This window comes from Elaeis guineensis, chromosome 10 (assembly GCF_000442705.2).
Source record: "Elaeis guineensis isolate ETL-2024a chromosome 10, EG11, whole genome shotgun sequence".
Taxonomy (NCBI): Eukaryota; Viridiplantae; Streptophyta; class Magnoliopsida; order Arecales; family Arecaceae; genus Elaeis; species Elaeis guineensis.
Window position 1 is genome coordinate 24,625,087 of NC_026002.2, and position 22,271 is coordinate 24,647,357.

The following is a 22,271-nucleotide window of genomic DNA, read 5'->3' on the forward strand; positions in this document are numbered from 1 at the left end:
CCTGATCTTATCTTGATTGGGCCCTGGCTCAATTGAGTGCTAGTTTAGTTGCGTTCTTACTGCATCCTTAAATGGTGTATTATCAAGTAGGCGGGTGAGGTCAAATCATGATGCACAAGGTTCCTGCCAAACAGAAATAATCACCACAGCCATATCTAAACCCAAATTGTGTATGTTAGATCCACACAGACCTCAAATCCAAGTAAAATTCTATGTGCATCCAGTATCAGGTTCAAAAATATTTGGGCATTCGGTGGATTGTTATTGGATATTTAATCGTAAATTCTGAACAAAGGGAAAAAATAATGATATATAAAATGATAGAAACCATCCGCCACAGTTTTCTTTTTTTATTTTTAAATAAAATGATATAGCATTTTCTTTTCAAGTGTTCATGGCATAGACCATAGATAAAAAATGAAATGTAATCTATAGTTAATAAAAGATTTTTTAAAAAAAATTACATGGATACATATCTGTGTATGTTTCAGATATGAGTTCACTCAAATCCAAACCCAACTTAATAAGATTTAGATTCTGATTTTGAGAATGTAACATAGCCCCATAGTTTATTCCTATGTCTTAGACCTTAATACCATACTTAGGGTTGGTTTCAGGTTATCAACCTCCATCGACACCCCTAATGTTGGCCATCTCAGTCAATGTCCAATACCGAAGATGAATTGAAGAAATAAAGAATGAAAAATTCTGAGATCTTGAGTAATGTTTTAGGAACAAAGATATGAAAATCTTGACATATATAGTAAATCTGATGTTAAATTCTATTTAATTTATTATTTTAATATTTAATTATTAAAAGTTAATTCAAAATGATAACTGACTAATGATGAAATCTAAAAGTTTATTTAAGACTGATGGTGAAATCTCAGCCACTATGTTTATATTGTATCCATCAGTACTGAGGATATTCCGATTCACATAAGTCAAGATAATGAGGGCCCAAATATCTTGTTTATCAGATATTTTGGCCCAGGTGAAAACTTTTCTTGAAACACAAGGAAATGCAGGCAATCGAATCTTAATACAAAATTCTGATATTTAAAGAACTGCTGATTTTGGAGATTTTTTTCATTGTTTTAAAAACGAATTTTCGTTGGTCTCTTTACTGACAATTAGTACTTGACATGCAAATCAGAATGCTAAGGGTATTTTGGTAACAAGAAAAATTATGCAGAAAACTTATTTTGCTTAAAGAAAACAACCACAAGCCTATCTGAATAGTCCAGCACAGGATTGGGCAAAGTTTCTGCTGCATTGTTGGATTAGATTACTTTTTTTTGAGTATGACCCATATCAATCTAATTCTCCGTCAAACTCTATTTTAGGTTATGGATATCATGATTTTGCTTTTCAAAAAATGTCTTACATGGAAAGAATAATCTTTTGCTATATAAGTCAGAGTCTTTTTTGACTCATAATCAATATGAGACTAATGATGCTCTCTCTTCTATACCACAATATAATTCATATTAATTCAATACTCCGTCGAACTTTAGATGGAAAAAATAATCTTTATAATTTTTTTTTTTTCTTTTGTACAATCCAATAGACCTATAGGCTGTGATTCTGACGGGCTCTTAAAAGACATACCGGACGAGCGAACAAATCCGGTTCCTACAAGATAATCTTGCAGAAATATCCAATTAACAAATACAGAAAACCTAATGCGGCATGCCGCTCGCCCAAATCCAAGATCATGTTAGGCAAGGACATTGTGCCTTTTGCATCCTTAGATGGTGTAATATTATCAAGTTGGTTCCCTAGTCCCTACTCATAAACTGGCTCTCTTGTGAGCCCTATGGATTGGACCACATCCGAGCACAATACTCTATTTGCTACCTCTTTTCCTTGGCAAGCTGTGACCATTGGATATCAGCCATTGACGATGCAGATCGGAGTGCAACCTAGCTTACACTCTGTTTTTAGAATTAAAATGAGTAGAGATGAAGCACATATAGGCTGAAAATTGGTAGATGGTGATGCACATCCACAGGGACCACTACTCCTTTAAACCAAGTTTCAGTATGACAGCCCTTACAATTGTTTAACAGGTCTCAAAGTTATGAAGGTAGATTTCCAAGCCCTTCCTGTAATCCTACTTTAGACATCACTTGGTCAAATCTTCGAAAATCTGCTACCTCAGAATCATTTTCTCTGACTACTAATCGAAAGAAAAATATGCATCAAAATAACAAATATATTAACGATTGCGAGAATATATTTTTATCAAAATATATCTTTTTTAAAATCTTTTATTTTACCGATATCAAATGGAAGGCTCTACTTTTAATAGTGAAAGATTATGGGCTTTTTGAGTAATTGGTCCTTGAAGGTTAGAAAGACAAAGCAAAATTAGGGCTTGTTTGAATGTCAGAGCATCTTATTTATTTAGAAAGATCTTCTAGCAAGGTTGCCCTTTCTAAATATTAGCTGAAGTCAAATAACTGGGGGAAAAAAAAAAAAATCATGTATTGAAATGTAGAATGAGTGGGCAATTAACATATCCTTTTCAGAAATAAATTATCTGTTTACAGAGAGGATTAGTTTTAAAAAAAATCGGGATTAGTTGCAAATCTCTTTGGGCCACATGTTTTTCGTTGCATATAATGCCAGGACCTCCTGCTTCATACACACGAAAAATTCTCCCGTAACATAATGTGCTGAGGGTATTGGTGTAAATTGCTATGCAAAGACTTGCTGCCCCAATCTACAAATCCTAGAGTCCTTAGATGCTAGAATTCAAAAATGAAGGAAAAAATTATTTTCCAGAAATAATGGAAAATTTGAACTTTTCGCAACGATAGAGTCTCACAATGACAGCTACAAGGATGGCATAAATTGACCCGGCCTGAAAATCCAACCCGGCATTTGGGTTGGGTTTGAGTTAAGGATTTTTTTTTTTATTTAGGTCAAGCACGTATCAAATTTGCTAACCCAAATTCCAAACGAATGGGGTGTAAGTTGGATCCTTTTTTACTCAACTCAAGTTTATTTGGATCAAAACAGTTAAGATGAGATTGAGTTATGATCTTGAGTAAGAAGTTTTCAAGTTACTGGTTTTTTTTTTTTTTTTTCCCTTAGTAGAAATAGTTGTTTAAATCATTTTTAAAATTAGCTGGTAAGAATTGTAAGGATTGAAATTGATAGGTTAGCTTAGATTTGTCAGGGAGTGAGGCTTGTGAACTGGATTACATTAGTGTCGAATGAGCAATTTTAGACAATCCATGGGTGGATAATAATGAAGAAATATTAATCAGATATCTTGTTGGGTTGGGTAAATATATATCATGGTTTTGAAGTTATTGTCATTGTCTTACTCGATCGAATCAAAACCTAACTCACTCAAGTGCAAGACATCATATGAATGAATAAAAATGATATACAACCATTCAAAGAGCCTAAACTATTGGCTGAGGTATGACGTCCCGCACCTAGAAGTGACCTCTCCTATCGATAAAAGCTTGGAAGTCTAACAGACTTGATATGCCAAGCCCCATTTCATAGATATGAAGTCTTTGTCCAACCATTATTATTAGGCTTCTAAGTCATTTTCATTATCCATATCCAGTTAAGCCTGGGCAGATTTGTCCAACTTAAAAAAGATTCTCTTTTTCCTCAATACCATATGTTAGCTTGTGATTGGCAAGGAATTTGGGCCACATCAGGCAAATTGGCCTTCTTTTTTTTCTTTTTTTTGGTTTGTTTGTATAGTATTCTCTGCATCTCCATGAAGATTGTATGTTAGTATAGCACTGCTCGCGAACAAAATTATCTCTCCATCTAAAATAAACTTTAAAGCTTTTTGACAGCAGTGTGACTGATGGCAGCGGTGGTGCTGATATCATCATTCGGGATTCGAATGCGGGTCTGATCATGCCAAACGATCATCATCCTTTTGATATTTCAATTTTTAGAGTTGAGCCAAGAGCAGCATGAATATATTCTGGGAGTGGATCATTTGATTGCTTAGAGGGTGATAGGGTGGATGCAGGGCCAGCGAAAGCAATTCACAGCAATCTCCTTCTATGCGATGTCCAAAGGATTTTGATGAGGTGCATGTTTTTAACCGTCGGATAAATGCATCGTGAGATGAATAGTACAGTAGATTGGATCATTCCTTTCATTGCTTAATGGACTAAAATATTGGCTAGCTACTCCCGTTACTTTTTAGAGATATTTTATTTTAACTTTATTGAATGTATGCATGCTAGAGCAGCATGATGGATCCGCATGTATGTGTCTATATATATATATATATATATATATAAAAGCTTTACATACCTTATATGATAAGAAAATCATTACATTAATCTAGGCTATGCGATTGGGAGCTAATGTGTACCATAAATCATAATTAATCTTTCTAAAGGTCCATTTGGTTGGAGATAATCTAGCAAGAAAAAATAAATTTCATATTAGATTACCATATTTGGTATGAAAAATAAAAGAAAGAGATGGTAAAAAAAAATTTGATGGGCCTCATATTTATTTTTTGAAGAGAGAAAATAAAATAAATATCATGACAGATTGGTATTTAGTAAATTTTTAAGTATTAATAATTCATACTTGATAAAAATATCTCCCATAAAGCTGCATATATAGTCATTAAATTTGTTTGATGTTTTTCTAAATTTATTTAATAAAGAGCTTTTACAAAGAAATAAGATGAATATGGTATTATATAAAGGACTGTATGATTATAATCATTATATGAAAATTAATTGAAGATGATAATACAATCTTAATATTAAAAAAATATTTTACATTGAAAGATATATTTATAAATTTGATTATATTCCTATATATATTTACCTCCAACCAAACATAGTAATTTTTTTTCAATATCATTTTTTAAAATAATTTTTCTATCAATCAAATATAATAAAATTTATTTTTCTTTTATAATTATTTTATTTTAAATAAATAATTTTTAAAAATTATCAAATTTCTCATAATCTAACGTATGCCAATCAAACGGATCCTAAGTTGTTATTTAAATTCAAAAAAATCATCGCACTTCCGAGGAAGACCGAGGAAGAAAAATAAAAATCCAAGGCATAACCCCACCTGTCATTTATAGGCAGCCCAAGCCTCCGCGTGGTGAGAACTGTTGATACGTGGGCGCAGGCCATGTTGCCACCTATTCTAACACGCAAATAGGTGGTGGTCTTTGTACGGCGCTTTCCTCAATATATTATATTTGGCCAAGGCCTTCCGCTCCCCCACATCAACAACATGGAGGTCAAGAAGTCTACCATGTGTGTCCTCTTCTTGGTGCTTCTCCTCTTGGCTTCTCGTAAGCCTCTCCCTCCTGCATTTTCCATACAAATTTTAGCTATTTAATATCACATTAATGAGGTGTTTACGTATTTTTGTGAAAGATTACTAGATTCACAGGTTCAAGGTTCGTCGTAGAATAATGCGTGATGTTGTGCTTGTTCTTGTTGAAGGATGTTTGATATTGATATGATGTTGGTCTCACCGGCATTTGCATAATATATTGGATCTTGTACGTGGGGAGTATGGCCAGATTCCATGTAATAGAGGAAACAAAAATGAAACACTGCTGCTGTCAATTTAAATTTATTATAGTGTAAATTTTATGTAGATGATGGATTGAATAGCTCATAAAGATTTTTGAGTCACGTCCTCAAATTCTTATATTGAGGCATTGCGCGCTCCCTTAAATTGTGAGTAGAAGTATCATACTCCTATACATAGCTAACAAGCTTTCTTTTAATGAGGACCACCATAGGATTCTGTACCTTCTAATGTCAAGGAAAGTTAGCACCATCCATGAAGAGCCCCCAAAGAAAGGGTGATGTGATCACTACCATCTCCATGCATCTCATGAGCTGCACTCATCCATATACGAGGATCAGTGACCCGACATCACCGTTCATGGATGTGTAGGGCTCGCCATGAACCCATTCCAACCTAAAAATGTGTTGCCGTCCCTTGGTATAGCTTATAAATGATCAGTGTTCATATGGGATTATTTTGAATATACATGGTATAAAATGTGATTAGGTCTAGATTAGATGATAGGGATTTCATATTAATGATATGAGCTGTTAGACTTAAACTACCACCTTTAAGTCATTTATAAGACCAAAGTTATATGATCTAGAGAGACTAGTCATTCAAAAAAAGCATGTTTGGCGTTATTTAAACTGTTTAATTTTTTTTATTATCTCAAAAGAGAATGAAAATGGGAGCATGTTAGAAGTTCTATGCAAATGCTATCTTTAACAAAAATGTTTACATAATATTTCATTAATTCATATATAGCAAGCCTTAAGTAATTAGTAGGAAGAAGGATTAGGACTCCCCATTATTTCATTTCAAATTAAAGCAACAAATATATATGTATATATAAATTAAGCTTTGTAACTAAATATTTTTGATAGAGGATGGAGTGCCCGGCGTCGTCGAAGCTAGGGTTTGCAGGATTAAGAGTGCAGGCTTCAAAGGGCTATGCTTCTCAGACACCAATTGTGCCCAGGTGTGCATCAGCGAGGGCTATGGTGGCGGTGACTGCGAAGGGCTCCGGCGACGCTGCATGTGCCAGAAAAGATGCTGAAATACCTCAGTATCATGCATGCCTTTGCTTGCATCAAAGCTTTTGTACGCAGTAGAGTGATCTACTTGGCTCTTCAAATAACTTGGTGGTCCAGTTCCTAGTTGGGGACTTTGCGTTCTGATGGTCATGAGTCTAAATAAGTGAGCTCGTCTCACCATCCTGTGTGTCAGGTCTTTTAGAAGGGTTTGGGTTTGGGCTCCCAGCCCAAGCCTTCTGATATGTATAAATATGAGATGCGAAGGTACTGGTTTTTAGTTTTCAGTGAATACGTGGCAAAGGGTAACGCACTTTAATGCCTATATATCATGCCAAACTTTTCCAGACTGCATTAGATGCTGCATTGTCGTACACTGCTTCGATTATTTTATCCTCAAAAAAAAAGAAAAGAAAAGAAACTACATGTTTGTGGTAGAATTTGTTTTTTAATCTTAAAAATCTCTAATAATGGATTATCGTGATCATAATTAAGATGGCTACTGCAAAGATAGGTTGCAATATATGCTGAAAAATATAGAGAATCAACATGGTTCAAACGAGCAATGCTGCTATCTCTGGAAAGACAAGTAGCATTGTTCAAACTTTCTTCATTTCGAATTTCTTTATTTTTTGAGAATGCTGCAATTTCAAATTTCTTTTTTAAGTAAATTTGATCGCAAATGGTCATGTAGCCCTTCTAACCAAAAGAATAGGCTGTTCCAAGCAATGGTTCAGGAGTATTATAAAGTAAATAAATTTTTGTTTTATGAGAGTAAAACTTCAAATATAAACATAGTAATTTGTTCGAATTTTAAGAAAGCTAAAATTTCTTTTTTTTTATTCTCAACTTAAGCTCTTAGTTTCATGTACATTTTATCGCTGAAGATAATCAAAATGCCTTAATATATTACATTGGTTTTGATATCGAGTTATTAATTTCATTATTAAAACTTTAGATTTGAAGTTTTAATTCCATGTATGAGCAACACTTCTTCTTCCCTAGAAATCCAGCTCGGAGTTTGGCTTGCATGATTGATAAATGAGTTGAGTCAACGCTAGGTTTGGCTTATATGAGCTCAGTTCAATTATATAAACTTGAGAGAAGAATAAATGACTGATTAGCATGCAATATGTAGATTATTTTTATTATTTTTGGTAAATATAATTAATTTATAATATAAGCATCAAATATAATAATATGATTTACATGCGTGTGTACAATAATATAATTTATATGGAAAAGGATTATAATTATGATATTTATATATAGTTGTTCATGCTCTTTCTAGATCTATTAATTTAGCGGTTCACGGGCAGCTTGAGTTCGGCTTAATATTTAAATGAATCGATTTGAGCTTGGCTCAAATACAATCTCGGACATGCTCCGCTTGATCGGACGCCTTGTGGAAGCCCTTCTTTCTCAATAAAAAAAAGGAGTTTAACCTTCAATATCTTGGTCCATTCAATTCATAATACAACTAAATAACATGAGATTCTGCATCTAGCGCATCAATTCTAGCTCGCCATGTTAAGCTGCAGCAATGTATACGTGTATGCCATATGGGGTGTCTTTTGCACCAAATGTCAAAAAACCTGCACCCACCGGAGCTGCAACAACCTGTGAAAGACATGAATCCATTGATCAAAGTATTAGCCGATGTTTAAAAATAAAAATAAAAAAATATATTTTTAATTTTAATCTAATTATATATATATATATATATATATATTATATTTTAAAAATTATCAAACTGATTTTTTTAATCATAGATATATTTCAATATGACTTAATTATTCGCTTATCAATAAATAGTATTAGCTTTTCCGCTTTATGAACAGGAATATCTCTCGTTTATGGGTAGATTTGGAGGAAGAAAAGGATGAAAAGAAAAAATAGATGAGAAACAAGAGGAGGAAAAGAAAGTTATTGGCAAGAAATGTGTTGGAGAAGGAGAATGAGGACAAGAAGAAAAAAAAGGTGAGAGGAATGGGAGAGGGAATGATGGATTGCTGGCAAGAAGGGATAAAGATGGAAGAGGCCACTATAAAGGGAGATGACTTATAGATGACTTAGAGGAGGAGAATGAAGAGGAGAAATGAATGAGGAAAAAGAGAAGGAGGTGGAGGTGGAGGGAACTGCCATGGAGGAGAAGCAAGGGGAGGAAAAAAGATAGTTATCAGTGAGAAAGGACAGATGTGAAGAGGGCCATCATAGAGGGATAGAGCTCATGGGTGGACTTGGAGGAAAAAAGAAATAAAGAAGAGAAGTGGATAAAAAAAAAAGAGAAAGAGGAGAGAGGAGCTACCGACAAGGAGTGAGTTGGAGGAGGAGGACAAAAAAGAGAAGAGGATGAGGAGAAAGGAGAGGGACATGGATAGGTTGCCGATGAGAAGAGATAGAGGTGGAGGAGGTCATCATGGAGGGGAATGGTTTATGGACAGCTTCAAGGAGGATGAGAAAGAAGGGAAGGAGATGGAGGAAGCCACCAAGAGAAAAAAAAATGAAGAGGAAGGAGGAGGGAGAAAAAAGAATGTTGGCAATGGAGGAGGAGAAGATTAATCAAAGAGAAGGGAGGAGATGGAGATAGGGATGTTTTCGTTATTTTATTAAATAATGATATTATATGATGATTATATGACATTATTCCATTAACAGAGATAGACAGTTGGATTATATTGAAACCTATCAATAATTATAAAGGTTAGTTGGATATTTTTTAAAGCATAAAAGATATAAATAAAATTAAATTACAATCGAAGGAGTGTTTTAATATTTTTTTTTTTTAAATCAATATCAAGTACTAATGTTAAAAGCTGCAGCATGAGCCATGTCATGCACGCTAATTCCATGCCATCCATGCTGTTTTCATCGTCACAATGGAAGTGGCGATTAAAATTCCGATGTCTACCTTGGCTTCTCTGCAAGGTGAGTTGTAGGAATCAAAATAAATAGTAAATGAGAACGAGGCACCACCAAAAATTGGTTCATACAGTAATAGAGGCATTCTTTGTGCATCATAGATGGTATAAAAAATCCAACATGGAGCGCACCATCTTATTCAATTGATCCATATAATCATCGCTTTCAACATGTCTTTAATACTTATAGATCGTCTTTTTCGTTTATAAATTTTGTATCACGAAAATACTCCTGTCCTTTGATTATAATATCTCTTCACAAAAATTATGACACTCCTTCAAAAAATTTATGACACTCCAGCACTAAATAAAAAATCGAATGCATCAACCCCTCCTACTAATACTTCCTGTCATCTGTGGCCTGAATTATGACTTTCAAAATATCATAATATACCATGGAGGGAAAAAATGATGAATATATGCGAAAACAGAATTATGATATCCCTTCACAAAAATTATGACAATCCGGTACTAAACAAAAAAGTGTTATAATTTTTTTGAAGATATGTCATAATTTTTGTGAAGGGATGTCATAATATGTTGTAATTTTTTTCAAAGGACAGGGGTGTCATAATTTTTTTGAAGATGTGTCATAATTTTTGTGAAAGGATATCGTAACAAAAGGACAAAAATATTTTCATTATATAAAATTTTTAAATGAAAAAGATAATATGTAGATATTAAATATGTATTGAAAAGTGATAACTATATGGACCAATCGGATAAGACAACGCATTCTATATCGGATTTTCTATACCATCTACGGTGCACAAAGAATTTCTCAATGATAGTATCTCCTGTCCCTCTAAACAGAAGGCCAGTGTCCATTGCCTTTGTTTCGGCCCCAATTAAAATGAGTCCCAGTTTTCCGACCCTACCTCGGCCTATGTGGGAGCCTGGGCTCAGCCTAAGCGCAATGAGATGGATACGGATGATTGAATCCCCCATTTGGGGCTGGCAGGGCATAGATCCCTCCCAAGCTCAAGGGCGAGAGGGAAAAATTAAACCTGCTCATGTTACATCCAACTGTTCCAAGAAAAGGAGGCCAGCGGAAATTATTCTCTATCATTTTTTTTCCAAATAAACCGCAGCGTAATAAGTTAAAAGCAGGATCCTCTGCAATAGCTTTTGCATCGTATAGTAATATCGTAGATAGATAGCTACCGCATCATCCATCTATAATATGGATGGCTTTCCTTCATCTTAATAACAACGCGTTGTGTGTCACACTAACGATACCTCATCATATTTCAAATATGATTGAGAGCCATCCACCTCAAAAATAGATGACATGGAAGTTATCCAAAATGCCATATTATTTTCAATGCAAAACTTGCACCGCAGAGAATCTGAACGCAACAAATTTTACACAGCCATATCTACAAATTCTGGGCAATCCCCTGATACCAAGCTCAACCATGATTAGCTCAACAAGCTTCTGCTTTATTAGAAAACGTCACAAAGACATATAACAATGCTCCTTAATCTCGCTCTCTCAACTCAAATTTCATAACCCAAATGCTGTGTAATTTTTTGGGTATATCAGTCAAGCATGCAGACTGCCCTAAAACTGCACCTGTGCCATGCCACACACCTGCAGATACTTCACTTTTTCTCCAAACGTCGGGTTTTATTAGTTTTGAATAAAAAAACACATCATGTTAGCATCCAAGATTTTGAAATCAGAGGTGTATCATCAACCAAGCTAACATGCCTATACGACCAATTTTTCCTGCTGCAAGGGGTCTTCAACCAAGCTAACAAGCCTATACGACCAATTTTTCCTGCTGCAAGGGGTCTTGATCACGCCTGGCTCAATGCACGTGTTACAGTAAGTCAAATAACTAGACCATCCACCTGTTCACAATAGTCCATTTATCACCAATGTTAAGGTCCGTTAAAATTAGCTATCTGGGGAAATTGGAGGCCATTCTTTATAAAAGGATGGACGGGCGATTGAACTTGCTGCAAGTGTGGCGCAGCATAAAAATGTTTACAACATTGCATCTAGTAAACAGGGTGGGAGAAGACAAAACACCACAATTTCCTTTTTCCATTTCCTTTTGTGCTAAAAGCGTAAAAATACAAATATTTCATTGTTATTCTACAGTTATTTGCAATATGGTGGTCAGCCTGGGCTTCCTATACCTTCTCAGAAGCAAAGAAGAGCAGACGACGCTCACAGATGAGAAAGCCATGCAAGCACCAGCCAACCATGGTGGCATCTTAAGCCCTGTGAAGGGGAAAAGAACTCCGGCTGCAACTGGGATGGCGACAATATTGTAGGCCATTGCAAAGAAGTAGTTCCAACGTATACGTGCAAATGTCTTCCTCGAGAGATCGATGGCTGTTATGACATCCTCAAGGTTGTTCTTCACCAACACATAGTCTGCAGCTTCGATGGCAATATCGGTTCCTGCACCAATTGCCATTCCGATATCAGCAGCTGCAAGGGCAGGGGAGTCATTGATGCCATCACCAACCATCGCAACCATACTTCCATCCTTTTGGAAGGAGCGTATAACATCAGCTTTCCCAGCAGGCATTACCTCAGCTCTCACATCTTCAATGCCAACCTGGAAGTAATGATGACAGCTCATACACTTTCATGTTGCACAATCACAAGATTGGTGCTCGAGAATAACCGACAATGGGAAAGATTAAAACTTGAAGTACTCGCCAAGAGTTTGGAAATAATTAGCATCCCTACAGGCTGCAGAAAGTCTAGAAATAAGATGTAAATGTTACTGGTATGTCAATGTGATGGCTGGCGCATAACAAGAATTCAGGCAAACACTGCCAGCAACACCACCGCCATCACCAGCAAACAATGCCATCGTTGTTCATATAAAAGTAATGAATAATTTTTGAATAAGTAATAAAATTCATGAATTCTAGAAATGAAAATCCTTCGTCATTGTTATTACCAACTTCAATACTCATTTTGCCATTGAACTGTTCATGAGTAACGAACTTTTATAATCTGGAGAAAGTTCCTGCTACGCCTTCAAGTGAAGGCGGGAAAAAGAAAAAGGGCAATATTTCATTGAAAAAGAAAAGAATTTTGTTTTCCTACAAGCCCATAAATGAAAATACAAATATATAATGCGGCATGTGCTCAGGATTTCCAGGAAACCGAAGGAAGCCTCTGATCTTTGGGGTAGCTGGAGGAGGAACGTGATTAAAAAGACTTGGAGGAAAGGACGGGTTATGCTGATAGCAGCTGTGTGCTCACAAATTTGGTTAGAGAGAAATGAGAGGATTTTCAGGAACTCTTGTTCGGGCATGATTGAGCTGATTCGGAAGGTCAAAAGGATGTTGTCTTCTTGGGGGATTCCTGGTTGCCAGGGACTCTAGAGCTGTTAAGAAGATTTGAGTGAAAAGAACCTACGTAATGGGTATGCTTCTGTCAGCAGAAGCTTATTTCCATTTTTCCTATCCTGTGCTGTTTCCTTTCAATTCAATAAAATTCCTTTAGGCACTCAGTGCCTATTGATTTTCCCAAAAGAAAAAAAAAATTCTATTGTGAATATCTATGCTTCTAATGAATGACGTGAGAGCTCCAAAAAAACAAACCTCTTTTGCAACAGCTTGTGCTGTCCTCCAGTTATCCCCTGTTACCATGACTGGACAGACGCCTGTCTTCTTCAGGCCTTCAACCACAACTGCTGCTTCTCTTTTCAAGGGATCAGCTATCCCCAACACTCCAATGAAGGTACCATCATATGCCACAAGAATACCTGTTTTAGCATTCCCTTCCAAGTCCACTAAAAAGTTTTCAGCTTCAGTAGGAACAATAACCCCATTTTCAGCTAACAGACTCCGGTTGCCAACCTATTAAGATATTTATGCCTGAATGGATCAAGATACCGTTTAAAAATGACAAATGCACATGCATAGAAAAGCACACAAAGTATATATAAAACAAACGGTAATACTTCTAATTGAATCTTTTCAAGTGAAGTTGGAAATCTTTTCATTAGTGCCCAGATTACTTCACAGACCAGTGCCAGAAATTCAATAACCTGCACTGGTCCACCCCATCCGCCTGTGAGGATACCAGATATAGGCACCAATCTTGCCACACATCTATGGCCAAATGATTGTTGATTCCATGACATGCAGCAGACAGACTGATTGATTGACAGGGAGGGAGGGAAGGCGTGAGCAAAAACATGCATGAAGGAGGGGGGGAGGGCAGGAATATGATTTCCCATTGATGAACTCACCAGAGTCCTTTTTCCATTTATCAAGCACCGCACACCTCTCCCAGGCACAGCAGAGAAGTCCACAGCTTCAAGAAGCCATTCAGATAATATTTCTTTGCTCTGGTTTGCAGAATGTTTGGCTGTCGGAAGCTTACCAAAGAAATGATAATGGTATGCATGATCTAAGATTGCTCTAGCAAGAGGGTGTTCACTGCTGGCCTAAACTACATCAAAAGGTGAAACACAGTTATTGTTTTGCAGTCCTCGTAAGTTGCATGAAACCAAAAAATAGCCATATAAGAAGGTGCATAGACTCTTCAACTCACCTCAGCAGATGCAACCAAAGTAAGAAAATCCCCAAGTTCCATTTCTGCAAAAACTTTTGCAGTTGTGACAGCCGCTTTCCCTTGAGTAAGGGTGCCCGTTTTATCAAAGATCACATACCGCACACTCTGAGCTTTTTCCAAAGCATCACCTCCTTTTATTAGGACCCCATGAGTTGCACCCACACCTGTAGCTACCATAACAGCAGTCGGGGTTGCCAGACCAAGGGCACATGGACATGCAATCACCACCACTGATATTGAAAACATGAGGGAGAAAATGAAACAATTGCTACTTTCTGTGACCCATGAATCTGGATATGCTCCCAGCAACCCACAGAGGAACCTATATGAAATAAAACAAAGTATAACCACCAGAACTAGTTTGGAAATATTATCATGGAGGTGAGTTTAAACCTACCATCCAAAGAATGTCAACAAGGACATGGTGATAACAATAGGAACAAAAATGCTGGCAACCTGTAATTGATAGGAGTAGTTAGCAAGTTTATAACTATTTTTGTGTCAATTGCCAGAACACGACAGAGGAAAAAGTTCTTAAAGACAAGTAGAACAGATGATATAATCCCTACATAAATGGGATTATATGTAACAGAAAGCATGGCTTGAACACACCTGCCTACAGCATTTAGAAACTGCATGGAGTATCATCATTAAAATAACCTATAATCTGAAACTGTGAAACCACAAGGCATTAGGTATAATCCGCTCAATCGTTGCCATATAGAGCCTGAGCAAGAGATGTCATCCAATAGCCACCAAAATAGGTCATGTAAATGACCCTGGACTACTGCAGATAACAATTTGCCACTCGACTTCTACTTCCAGTTTCATTTGTTTCTTTTTTTTTTTTTTTTTAATATTGAAGTGGGGCAAAGTGCCTTAAATTGTTAAACATACATCAATTTTAGCTATTTTTTATCTTATTCAGGATGCATTACTTTCTAACATCAAATGACAGATATTGCAGGGGAAGAAGTTCAGATAAATGCCCATCCACAAGCCAGTTGTAGATTCTCTTTCACCTTCAGTCTGTCATAATTTTAACCAATACAAAATTGGCAAATTATTTAGAAATCTATGTAACAGTATGTAATCAAATCCAATCCGAAACTGATGACATTTTTGGTCTTGGATATAGTAATTCCGTTGATACTTTGTGCATAATTTGATATCAGCTTAGTAGGATACTCATTATGATTATACAAGCAGTGTATATGTGATAATTGATAAAGTTTCAATATGTTGGAAAAGAACAACCCACTTCACTGGAGAATGAATACAACAAGAGCCAGCTAACTTCTTTAACAAATGAACCGGAACTCACCCAGCGGTCGTACCCCTCTACTTGGCAACCAAAGGTTCTGGGTTCAAGTCTTGGGTGGTCCATCCTAACCATTGAGACCAAGATAACTATAATGTGGATGGTTCTCACTCCCTTTCTAAAATATTAAAAAAACACTTATTTAACAAATAAAACTGTGTCTTAATCAGGATTTCTGGTATTATCTTGTTATCAACACAATAATGACAGAATATGGAATGTCTCAAAGAATTTTTCTCAGTCTTTGCACATCTATTTAGCTAATGGAAATAGCTGATTTTTTACAGAGCAGTACAGCAAAAAATTCATTTAATGCCAGAAAATAGATATGATTAAGATCCTTTACAAAATAGATAATAGATATATTATTTTTCTGGGACAACAGATCTAAAACTATATCTATAGCAGATCAACCAACCAGTTGAAGTTAAGATTATACAAACACGGAAAAATAAGCAAGATCTATTAAAAAACAAATTATGTAAACTTACATAGTCTGCGAATTTCTGAATAGGAGCTTTAGACATCTGGGCTGTCTCAACCAGAGAAATTATCTGGCTCAAAACTGTGTTAGACCCCACCTTGGTGGCTTGTATATGAAGGACACCATGTAAATTTATGGTGCCTCCAATAACCACTGAAGATATTTCCTTTGGGACTGGAACAGATTCACCAGTTACCATACTTTCATCAACATGACTTGTACCCCAAACTACAATGCCATCAGATGGGACCTTTGAACCAGGAAGAACTTTTAGGACATCACCCGGTTGAATTAACAGTGCATCTATCTCTCTCTCTACAACGGATCTTCCTTCTACAATCCAAAAAACAGAAGCAGAATTAAATCAATAAAAAAGGGGGGAAATGCCAGAGCCTTTCTTAAGTCAGCAATGTTAATAGAAACAACTAGATATTCAAGAAAGGAAATATGAGATATGTGATAGAGATGATCCCACTGGTATCAAATATTTAACATGTTTTTCATGAATATAGATCTAATTTAATGAATTGAAATCTTCTCAGACACTATACAGTGATTATACCTGCATCTTTCACCATCAAAAGAGCTGTTGCAGGAGCAAGTTCAACTAACTTCTTGATAGCATCTGATGTCTTTCCTTTTGCAACAACTTCTAAATACTTTCCAAATAACACAAAGGTAATTATCATTGCACTTGTCTCAAAATATATTGGGGGCCAGAACCCAGAAAATGCACCATATAGAAGCGCACCGACGGAGTAAAAGTAAGAAGCAGAAGTCCCCAAAACAACCAATACATCCATGTTTGTAGATCCATGTCGCAGTGCTCTATAAGCAGCTACATAGAAACGCTTGCCAACAATAAACTGAACAATACTTACCAGTACCCACTTCAACAAATCTCTCATCAAAAATGGCCCACAATGCATGAGCATGATAGAATTTATTAAAGGTATGTGGGGACATGCCATCCGTATGAAAAAGACAGGAATCTGTTGCATAACAGTTGAAAGAAGCAACTAATAAGAATGCAATACACCTTGAGCATGAAAAAGCAAATATTATCAGCACCACAAGAACAAAAACATACATGGGCCAGAACCTCATGGAGGTGCAATAAACTGTAGTTATTTTCACAGCATGAAGGATCATACTCACACTGAGAAAGAGACTGGAGAGGAAAAGCCGAAGCATTTTTGAGGCTTCTTGTGCATCACTTGAAGCTGCTCGGGCATATGGGTTCCGGACATGCGCTTTCAATCTCCCAATACTTTCTCTCTCAACGGTATCAACCATATGTCTCAGACCAACAGCTTGAGGATCAAAGATAATCTCTACTTCTGAAAGGGAAATATTTACCTCAAACTGCCTCACCCCCTTCATGTTACTAAGTATTCCTTGTAAAACATGTACATCTGTCTCAGTAGTCAAACTATCTACACCTAACAAAATTCGATCTTGGTCACTGCTTTGTAGAAATGTAGCATCAAAACCAGCATCCTCAATTGCATGAGCAATTTCATCTTTACTTATGACTGATGGATCGTACTCAACCTCCCCCAAGGAGGTTGCCAAGGCAACAACTGCTCTTTTTACACCAGGTAGCTTTCTCAAAATCCCTTCAACAGAGTTTACACAGGCTGCACAAGTCATGCCCCCTATCCTAAATTGCCCCGACAATACCTTTTGCGGTCTTGACATGGTATTATTAGAATCTGGCAGAATGTCAGCTTCAAATCCTGCATCTTCAATAGCATCTTTTATATCTTCATCCTGAACAAAGAATCAATTTCCAGTAAGTGGTTTCAGAAACTAAAATGTAAAAACAGTTATATCAACATATTTGAAATTGTCAGGATCACTTCTTTCAACACAAAATCCAAAAATAGAATAGAATGTGTTAATAAAAAGTGGATGACAAATTTTAAGAGGTAAGTAAATCGAGTAAACATGGGGCATGAGTTATCCCAACCCAATAATTGTTATAGCTCCACTCAATAATTATTCATATAAAGGTGCTTCACTTGTAGAGTTCAGAAATTTTAAAGAAAAAATCCAAATGTTCTGTACTCCATTTCCCCTCTTTTGTGATAGGCTACAATATGTGTTCGTCAATTCCAAATAGATAAGTAGGAATCTTGTCAATCACTCTGCAAGCTAATGCTTTTCAGGCATCCCCAATAACATTTAGCCAAATAAATGTAGGAAAGGGTAAATGTTTCAGGAAGGTGAAGGTGTCTGTGTCCCAATAAAAGGAAAGATGAAAGCATTATCTTGTGCACATTAGGAAGACTCATTCTGATGCAAATCTGCAAGACTGTCAAGGTGTCTGTTTCCCATCAGAAAAATAACCAAAAGCCAACCATTAACATTCGAGCACATAGAGAAAAGGAATTGAGATTTACATAGTTCTCAAAATTGCAAATATGAATATACAATGAATAAGAATTTCAAAGAATATTAATGGAAGAAAAAAGGACTGCATAATAATAAATAGTCATAACCAAGGATTCAAGTTTCGATGAAACGTCCCATGGGACACCGAGATGGGATACCATCCCATGTGTCAGGATGGTCCTGTCCCAACATACCGATCAAAACGTCTTGGGATATTTCTATCCCAAGTGTCAGGAAGGGGGCAACATGGAAGCGTGTTCCATTCCATGGGAAAAATGGGATAACCCGTCCCACAGGATTTAAAACCTTAGTCATACCTAAGAATCTAATTAAACAACAAAAAATATAGGTTATGTATAGACATCTTTGAATTCAAAATCATGATCATGTCCTCATTTAAAACTTTCAAATTTTGATAGTTAAGATTTTAGGTAGGTGCTTGGTCAGTAAAAGGAACACCAAGGTGCTTAAGAAGTTGTACTTTCAGAAAACACAAAAGATTGCAGCATATCATGATTTTTGTGGTGCATCCAAATGCACCATAAGTGTAACAAGTATTTGGCTTCCAGAACCAAATCATAAGAGAAACATGGATTGCTTGTCAGATGTGCAAACAGTTGGATATGTAGTGCAAAACCAATAAATCAAGTGAAACATCAATAAAGAGGCCATCAGCAAAGAGAAGCTGATTACAACATAATCTAGAAAAGAAGAGAGTATGTCCCACCGGAATCACAAGTATGACAACAACTTCTAAATAACTAGAATAGGACGGGAAAAAAAAGAAAAGAAACATGAAAATGTGAAGGAGCATATTAGAAAAGTAAATAAAGAAAAATTACAAATATACATTTGATGTTTCAGACTTACGTAGAGAAGAAAGATCAAAAACTAATAAATCTCCTCTTTTTTTTTTCAGATTCATGTTTTCACTGAAAACTATCAAATCGGATATCAAGTTAGATTTCATTACACAGTCTGAGTTTCTTTTGAAACTAGTTAACCTGACATCAATTCTCCAACTTTTGTATTTAGACTTAAGTCATAATTGCAATGCACAACAAAAATTCAGGGAAACGAAAACGGGTGATGCTACGTGCTGAAATATGTTTCAAATGGTTTTATTAGAGAGAGAGAGAGAGAGAGAGAAGACTGAAGCTAAATGAATGAAAGCTGCAAGACATGAATGCATGGTTCAGGCACATGAAGCGAACCTGAAATCGCTCAAAGAAGGCCTGATGGTTATTAATGAAAGTTGTATTAAATCCAAGCTTTCCCACGTCCTTTATTTAGAAGACATGCTCAAAATAAAGAATTACTTTACAATCTTAGTAACAGGAAAACAAGGAAGTTAGCAACAGATTATTTCTCATAAGCAAAATCAGTCAAAATGCAGCATCTAGCTTTGTTCAGAGTTAGAATTATACATGTATCTAGTTAGCTTCCAAACCCCATTCTAATTAGCTGGAAGCCCATTTTAGAAACAGAAACTTGAGTTTTATCATGACTATACAAAACACGAGGAAAAAAAAAAGTTCTGTTTAGGATAAGGAGGAGGAAAAAAAAAAGTTCTGTTTAAGATCTGCGCCCTTCTGTTAACTCCACACAACACAGAGAATAAGGAGGATTTCAATTCAGATTACAACTATCCATATCTTAAATGCCAAGGAAAAACTCAATTAATACAAATCATTCCAAAGAGAGAAAATGCAGGATAACCCCGAAAACAAAACAAGTTGCTGGGAACCAAGAGAGCAAAATTAACTCCGAGAACCCTAAGAAGTCCCATAAGCACAAAATCCATCGAAGAATCTGCGTTCACGTTAGGACTGCTGCAACGCAAAGAGAACAAAGCTTTTACTTGTATTATAACCAACTCCAAATTTGCTTCTGATGCTAAACTCCAATTTATGCCACAAAAAAAAAAAAAAAAAAAGGTTGTAAGTTTCCTCAAAATTAAACCAAAAGCTGGCCAAATTATCCCATAAGCTTCAAGAATTAGCATGGACCTAGGCAACACAAGAGATATAGGAAAAACTACAGCAACAACTTGCACATGTCCCAGAAAAGTCAGAACCCATTGGGACAGCTACAGTTTTGAATTAAAAGACAAGTACGAAGCAAAGAAAAAGCACAAAAGACCAATTCAGACTAGACCACCGATTTCTTCAATATGATCCATAAACAGACCAGATTTTCAGAAACCAGATCATCCGACTAAACCCCTAAAAGCTGAAATGTCCCAACAGGCCAAGGCAAATGGAAGAAACTGCATTTTATTATTTTTCTCAAGTTAAGACCATTACAACGCGGTGAAGAAAAATACACAGCACAAAAATCAGATAAACTTTCCTTAAGCCAATGATCCATCACGATCCCAAGAGGCCCTAAATTCTCATAACCTATCAAAAATTCTATTTTTCTGTTACAACTTGTGCAGCAAAATTAACAAGGAAAACTTCTGTTCAGCTCACCACCATTCATATCTTCACTTCCGAACGTAAACCCCAATGCAAACAGACATCAAAAAGCAAGATGAGGAAAAAACCAAAACAAACTTTCCCAGGGCCAAAAGATCCACGCCGATCCAAAGAGACATAAAGGGAAAGCTCCTATTCAGACGGGACAAACTCCAAATCATACAAATAATCGAACAAAAAACAGAAGGCAACATAACCCTGTATCCAAAACAATCTAGCCAAAGGCCAAAATTACCAAATTAAACAACAATAGGAATCAAAGTTTCGATAAAACCCAGAACCAATCGAGAAAACTCCATTTTTTGTCGATAATACAACAGCCCTCACCTTAAATTTCACAGATAAAAGCCCAATTCACAAAAAAAAAAAATCCGCAAGAAAAGAGAGAGCAATTCAATTCATGAATCAAGTCCAGCAAGAAAAAAAACAATTAGACCCAAGAATTCAGGATCGCGCCTAAAACCCAGAACCCATGAATCGAAAAATGCAAGAACAAGAGACGGTGAGAGGAAAATGTCCGACCTTGACGAGATTGGGATCGAAGACGACATGGGCCTTGTTCTGGAGCAAGGAGACAGATGCCCTCGCGACACCCGGGAGGGCGTTGATGGCGGCCTCGACGGAATTCGTGCAGGCGGAGCAGGTCATCCCCGTGACCCTCACCTGGATTCTCCTCGCCCCCTTCTCATCCCCTCCCCTCCCCTCCGCCGCCGCCGCCGCCTCGTCGTAGGAGTCGAGGAGGCGGACGTCCTCGAGGTCGCCGGAGTCCTCCCTCGCCGAGATGGCCTCCGGCCGGCGGTGGCCGGAGAGCGCGGTCAACTGGAGGTCTCGTAGGCTCGGAGCCATTGAAGCTGAGAGAGAGATTGTGGGAGGGGTGAGAAGATGCAACAGATTTAAAGGAAGGGGAAAATTATTAAAAAAACAAGAAATAAAAATAGAGAAGGAGCAGATGGTTGGTATATCTGATGACCGTTTTGCCCTTTAGAATTATTTACTAGAACGAAATATCTTTATTTTAGACATATTTTGTGTTTATTTTATTTTAGGTAATGTTGGTCAAGTTTCTTTGTCCAGTTCGGTTGTCAAAATAGAATGCAGTGTTTAATACTGATATCTATTTAATGAGATATTAAAATTTTAAACTAACCAATAAACCTTTCAATCATCATTTAATGCATTAGGACATAATCTGGTCAAACCTCTGAAATATGCAAAATTTTGTAGTGACCAAGGGATTTGTATAAATACATCTTTTTGTCTCACGGGGATTCAATGTTTCCTCCGACATAGAAGATCTATTCAATTGTAACCCAAAAAAAAATAAAAAATAAAAAAAAATAACAATGAAATAGAAGATACCAAGAAACAATAAAAAAAAATTTATAAAATAATTAAAATTAAAACTAATTTTCATTTAATTCAAGATATTCTTTGGAATGACTAGGCATTTTCAATAAAAAATTTTAATTATTAACAACTCAAGATATCATCCAGAATGATTAGCAAACAGATGTATTTAAGTACTTCCATTGTTT

At 36.3% G+C, this 22,271-nt stretch overlaps 1 protein-coding gene across 2 annotated transcripts; it reads right to left on the reverse strand.

Annotated features, from left to right (window-relative positions):
- Positions 1 to 11,524: 11,524 nt before the first annotated feature.
- On the reverse strand, positions 11,525 to 21,602 carry LOC105059883 (cation-transporting ATPase HMA5). 2 transcript variants are annotated; one of them, XM_010943377.3, is made up of 9 exons: positions 21,259 to 21,599; positions 17,018 to 17,632; positions 16,422 to 16,851; positions 15,867 to 16,192; positions 14,452 to 14,510; positions 14,034 to 14,376; positions 13,729 to 13,926; positions 13,076 to 13,333; positions 11,525 to 12,075 (listed from the first exon to the last, which is right to left on the reverse strand). In XM_010943377.3, exons 1-9 carry the CDS (start codon positions 21,580 to 21,582, stop codon positions 11,599 to 11,601), a joined length of 3,030 nt encoding a protein of 1,009 aa, XP_010941679.1. In that variant the 5' UTR covers positions 21,583 to 21,599; the 3' UTR covers positions 11,525 to 11,598. The 2 variants fall into 2 exon arrangements, with proteins under 2 accessions (XP_010941679.1, XP_010941680.1); XM_010943378.4 differs by having other exon boundaries at positions 11,918 to 12,223; positions 21,259 to 21,602.
- Positions 21,603 to 22,271: the final 669 nt, after the last annotated feature.

Bases quoted from the DNA above. Each gene is read 5' to 3' on its own strand.
- LOC105059883 (XM_010943377.3), bottom strand. From the start codon at position 21,582: ATGGCTCCGAGCCTACGAGACCTCCAGTTGACCGCGCTCTCCGGCCAC. The intron at 14,377-14,451 runs GTAGGTTTAAAC...TATTTCATATAG, and splicing joins TTGTTGACATTCTTTGGATG to GTTCCTCTGTGGGTTGCTGG. The intron at 12,076-13,075 runs GTTTGTTTTTTT...CATTACTTCCAG, and splicing joins CACAAGCTGTTGCAAAAGAG to GTTGGCATTGAAGATGTGAG.